This window comes from Cherax quadricarinatus, chromosome 20 (assembly GCF_038502225.1).
Source record: "Cherax quadricarinatus isolate ZL_2023a chromosome 20, ASM3850222v1, whole genome shotgun sequence".
NCBI lineage: Eukaryota > Metazoa > Arthropoda > Malacostraca > Decapoda > Parastacidae > Cherax > Cherax quadricarinatus.
This window is the reverse complement of record NC_091311.1, coordinates 44596629-44602628: the sequence shown is the minus strand read 5'-3', so window position 1 is coordinate 44602628 and position 6000 is coordinate 44596629. Positions and strand designations below refer to the sequence as shown.

The window sequence follows — 6000 nt, the reverse complement described above, 5'->3', positions numbered from 1 at the left end:
GAGACTGTTCAACTGCCTCGGAGGATACATAAGGGGGATTACCAACAGACCCCTGGAAGTCTTCAAGCTGGCACTGGACAAGCACCTAAAGTCGGTTCCTGACCAGCCGGGCTGTGGCTCGTACGTTGGTTTGCGTGCAGCCAGCAGCAACAGCCTGGTTGATCAGATTCTGATCCACCAGGAGGCGTGGTCACAGACCGGGCCGCGGGGGCGTTGACCCCCGAACTCTCTCCAGGTAAACTCCAGGTAATACCAATATATGCCTCCATAACAAGAGTCTACAGTTGTTTCCTTCTACCATCACTCCATGAACCCCTAGAAACAATGCTCTTATCACACAGGATTATTTTCCAGTCATATTCCATCATACAAAATAAACAATTTTATTTCTTTGCATAGGTTACAATGTGTGAATGCATATAAAACATATTGATAGGTACAAAGAAAGCCACTAACATGCCGGGGCATTTGGGGCAGACTAATCCTATTGCTTACACACTACCTGATACTAGACATAAAGAGTGGTAAATTTTAATTATACATTATTTTCCTTATTACAACAGGATAGTCTTCCCATTATACTTAACACATAATGGTATTCCTATAATACTACTTCACACAGTGGTTTACCTATCATACTTCATCATACAGGCTGGTTTACCTATGCTCCATCACACAGGAAGATATCCTGTCATACATCACACACACATACTAAGGTTTGGTAAAACCTTGGTAATAATAACCAGCAAATTTGTTTTGAAAGACACGTGAGCAAATACTAGGACGTATTAATTAAAATAATAATACATAATTGTTTAGTGCTTCTTTTATAATAATAATAATAATAATAATAATAATAATAATAATAATAATAATAATAATAATAATAATAATAATAATAATCTTTACTTCTACAACTACATGTACAATGTATACAGGCCTAGATGACATCACTGACATACTATATAGAAAGCCCATTCTTATGCAGAGCATTTCGGTCACATTAGGTCAATTTTGTCCCCAGGATGCGACCCACACTAGTCGACTAACATCCAAGTACAATGTACCTGTTTTACTGTTAGGTGAATATGGACAGCAGGTGTCTTAAGGAAACACGTCTTAATGTTTCCACTCGTACCGGGGATCGAAACAGACTTCAATGTGTTAGAAAACGTTTTGGTCTTGGGACCTCGAAGTGATCAAGGTCCGAAACGTTTTCTAATAAATATCAAATACTTGCTCACTTGTCTTTCTAAACCGCACCAAGGTTTCTGCGTCCTTTAAGCCGGGTAGTTTTCCAGTCATACCCCATCATACAAAAATGGTTATCCTCTTCTCTCCGTCACACTGGAGGATTTTCTTCCCACATTTATACTACCATTGACTAGTGCTAAAGTTTTCAAGGTAATATAATGTCAGCCTGGGCTGCGAGAATAAGACTGAGTTTTTAGTGAGAATAGTGTAAGCTTATTTAGGAAAGGTACACATAAGTACAATTATCATAATAATACTAATAATGTTTATTTGTACAAGTACAAGAAACAACTTATACAGGCCTAGCTGACATCAATGACATACAATATTGAAAGCTCCTCCCCTCAAGGAAGGTTCCTTGACGCTGGTGAGGGGCTCTTGATCTAGGGAATTGGACCTGTGCTCCAGTTCCCTGAATACCTTCCATCCCCTTCACAGGAGCTGTATAATCCTACGGGTTTAACGCTCCCCATGATCATAATAATTCAAAGCTGGTTATGCAGAGCATAAAATGCGTGATAAAGGAGTTAGTTTAGTTTAATATGTTTATTATGCACCCCATACCCATCCTGTGGGCGGTAGTCAAAAGATTACAGAGGTACATAATTGGTCCAGGGACTGGACTCCAAAGTTTTGATAGCTGAGCAAGTTACAGAGGTAATGAACTCACAATTTACAAAGGTAATGAACTCACAATTTACAAAGGTAATGAACTCACAATTTACAAAGGTAATGAACTCCAGGTAGGTCTGGTCACAATCATGACAAGTTACAAAGGTATTTACAGATTACAGAGGTACATAATGGGTCCAGGGACTGGCCCCCAAAGTTTTGATAGCTGAACTAGGTACAAAGGTAATGAGCTCACAAGTTACAAAGGTAATGAATTCTGTAGAATGGTTACTTACGTTTATACATGCTACAATCATGAACAAATTATAGAGTAATGAGCAATTCACACTTCCACACCCGGTCACAACTGTAATGAGTTATTGGTGCAAATATTGATTGTTGAGTCACACACACACCACACACACACACACACACACACACACACACACACACACACACACACACACACACACACACACACACACACACTTTAGTTTAATATCTTTATTATGTACCCCATACCCATCCTGTGGGAGGTAGTCAAAAGATTACAAAGGTACATAATGGGTCCAGTGACTGGACCCCAAAGTTATGATAGCTGAACTAGTTACAAAGGTAATGAGCTCCAGGTAGATCTGGTCACAATCATGGCAAGTTACAGAGGTAATGAATCAGCTTCACTCCTATACATGGTTACAGTCATGAACAAATTACAAAGTAATGAACCACTGATACGTTCACACCTGGTCACAATTGTAATGAGTTATAAATACAAATATTAAGTGTGATAAAGGAATAACAGGAAAAGTGATAAATGGATCTATAACTTCCTAACAAACAGAACACAAGGTGATAGTAAACAGAGTAGAATCTGAGACGGCTACAGTGAAAATATCTTGTTCCAAAAGGCACAGTACTCACTACCATCGTGTTCTTCATCCTCATATCTAACATAGACAGAGATGTAAGCCATAGCATCGTGTCTTCCTTTGCGGATGACACCAGAATTGCCATGGCAGTGACCTCCATGGAAGACACTGCAGAACTCCAAGCGGACATCAACCAAATCTTCAATGGGCCGCAGAAAACAATATAAAGTTCAATGAAGAGAAATTTCAACTACTCAGATATGGAAAACTTGAGGAAATTAAAACTGCATTATGATATAAAACAAATTCTAATTACACAATAGAGCGAAAAACTAATGTGAAGGACCTGGGAGTGATAATGTCAAAGGATCTCACCTTCAAAGGCCACAACAATGTATCTACCTCATCTGCTAGAAAAATGATAGGATGGATAACAAGAACTTCCAAAACTAGGGATGCCAAGCCCATGATGATTCTCTTCAAATCGCTTGTTCTGGAATACTGCAGTACACTAAGTGCCCCCTTCAAGACAAGCGAAATTGCTTACTTGGAGAATGTACAGCGAACGGAGGGCCCGGGTTCGATTCTCAGCAGGTGGAAATATTCTGACACGTTTCCTTACACCTGTTGTCCTGTTCACCTAGCAGCAAATAGGTACCTGGGTGTTAGTCGACTGGTGTGGGTCGCATCCCGGGAGACAAGATTGAGGACCCCAATGGAAATAAGTTAGTCCTCGATGACGCACTGACTTTCTTGGGTTATCCTGGGTGGCTAACCCTCCGGGGTTAAAAATCCGAACGAAATCTTATCTTATCTTAACTTTCACGGCACACATAAGTACGATAAAGCACCTATATTACTGGGAACGGTTGAAGTTCCTTGATTTGTATTCCCTGGAATGCAAGCGAGAAAGATACATGATAATATACATTTTGAAAATCCTAGAGAGATTAGTACTAAACTTGCACACGAAAATCACTCCATACAAAAGCAAAAGAGACTGGGCAGGAGATGCAACATTCCCCCAAGGAAAAGCAGGGGTGCCACGAGTACATTGAGAGACAACACGGTAAGTGTCAGGGGCCCAAGACTTCAACTGCCTCCAAGCATACATAAGGGAGATTACCAATAGACCCCTATCTGTCCTCAAGAAGGAACTGGACAAGCACCTAAAGTCAGTACCTGATCAGCCGGGCTGTGGTTCGTACTTCGGTTTACGTGTGGCCAGCAGTAACAGCCTGGTTGATCAGACCCTGATCCATCAGGAGGCCTAGTCTCAGACCGGGCCGCGGCGTTGACCCCCGAAACTTTCTCCAGGTATATACACCGAGAGATGTGTATGTTTGTACATACACCGAAAGATGTATGTCTGTACATACACCGAGAGTTGTATATTACAGTTTATACCCTGACAGCTTACCTGGAGAGGGTTTCGGGGGATCAACGCCCCCGCGGCCCGGTCTGAGACCAGGCTTCATGCTTGCTATTATTATTATAATCATGGGGAATGCTAAACCCATAGGATTATATCACCAGCATCAAGGAACCTCCCTTGAGGGGCTGAGAGCTTATTATAATCCCTTACTCCAGGATGCAACCCACACCGGTCGATTAACACCCAGGTACGTACTTGCTGCAAATATGCCCTAATGCTTTCACCCATACCAGTATCGAACCACGGACATCAATGTGTGACCTGAGTGCGCTACCAACCGAGCCAGGATTATCCCCCCAAAAGTCATTGTGCATGAGTGTTATTATTATTATTATCATAGTAGATACAAGCGCTAAACCCATATGGGTCATAGATCGAAGATGTGCAGAGGTAGGAGGAGGAGGAGCCAGGAGGACCAGGTATAAATGTAAGGTGAGAGTGGTGAGTCGAGTTAGTGTGTGGCCGCCATGCTAGTGTTGTGGCTGTGTCTTTTATACGGTGCTGCTGCCGATCCACAGCACACTCCAGGTATCAGTTTATACTCGCATGTACTCATGATAACCTGTTTTTACGTTCTTGTTAAGAGTCCTTTTGTGCTTCCTTATTCTAGTGTACAGTCCACATGATGGATGTGTGAAGCATAATAAAAAGTAGCCGCTTTGGCTACTTCATTGTGTATTTTGGTGGATATCTTTCAATATTACTGAATATTTTTGAATGTAGGTTATCAGTGTGTCGTACTTTAGATTGCATGACCATGCATGTAGCGTAATTTTGTAAAATGACACAAAGAAACTCTGTCTTGCTGGAACTTACTGAGCCTGAACCAGTGTCAGTGTGCAAAAATATTGTCTTGTAGCAAGTGTTGAGTGAAAGGTATCTGTCTGTATAGTGACTGGAAAGGTATGGTGAATACCGACAGTATGTAGATAACGATATATGTGTAGTTCAAGGCATTTGTTAAGGGAACGTTTCGCCACAATTGGGTTCTTCAGTCCTACTAGGACTAAAAATGTTCATTTGGTAAAACCTTACCTTCATAAATGTCTTGAACCGTGCATACTATTTTTAAGCAATAATGAAAATATAAAAACACTATTCATTATTAATAAAGTTGAGCGCAGGACATTAATACGATAAAAAAAAAATGTATCTGGAAATGCGATTTATAAGCGCTCACCTTGACACTAGGAATATTTTGACCATTTATATAATACGATGTGCATTTTGTGTCTCGAGCTGACCTACTGCTGCTATTTCACAGTTAGACATTGGTGTCAACTGTTAGTTTACAGTAAACAACGCTTCACAGATATAGTTTAGTGTAGGCACCACGGTTATAGTTTACTGTAAACAACACTTCACAGAAATTGATGTCAACTATCAGCTAACTGTAGACAACACTTCACAGTTATAGTTTATTGTAAACAACACTTCACAGATACAGTTTACTGTAAACAACGGCTTCAGTTAGATATAACTTAGTTTGGTTTAGAAAGACACGTAAGCAAACACTATAACATATTTATTAGAAAACGTTTCGGTCCTGGGACCTTGATCGGTCCTGGGATCAAGGTCCCAGGACCGAAACGTTTTCTAATAAATATGTTATAGTGTTTGCTTACGTGTCTTTCTAAATCAACTTGTCGGTATTTATTACCAAGGTTTATACCATAACTTAGTTTAAACATTACAGTTAAATACGCTAACTGTAAACACTAGTTAGATACAGCTAATTAATTAAGTTTATTCAGGTATACACAAATACAGTTACATAGAATTATCATACATAGCAGCATATGTGTAGAGAACCTAGGATAACCCAAAAAA

General features: G+C 40.1%; 1 protein-coding gene across 4 annotated transcripts in view; it reads left to right on the top strand.

Annotated features, from left to right (window-relative positions):
• The first annotated feature begins 4610 nt into the window (after nucleotides 1–4610).
• The window catches only part of LOC128700584 (angiotensin-converting enzyme), a 56901-nt gene continuing 55511 nt past the window's right edge, over nucleotides 4611–6000 (top strand). For all 4 annotated transcript variants that reach the window (XR_011392239.1, XR_011392238.1, XM_070087043.1 and 1 more), the window contains exon 1: nucleotides 4611–4698. Coding sequence is in view for 2 of the 4 variants with exons in the window: in XM_070087043.1 (XP_069943144.1) it covers nucleotides 4638–4698 (61 nt within the window). In the remaining 2 variants the exon portion in view is untranslated. The remainder of the gene's footprint in view (nucleotides 4699–6000) is intronic.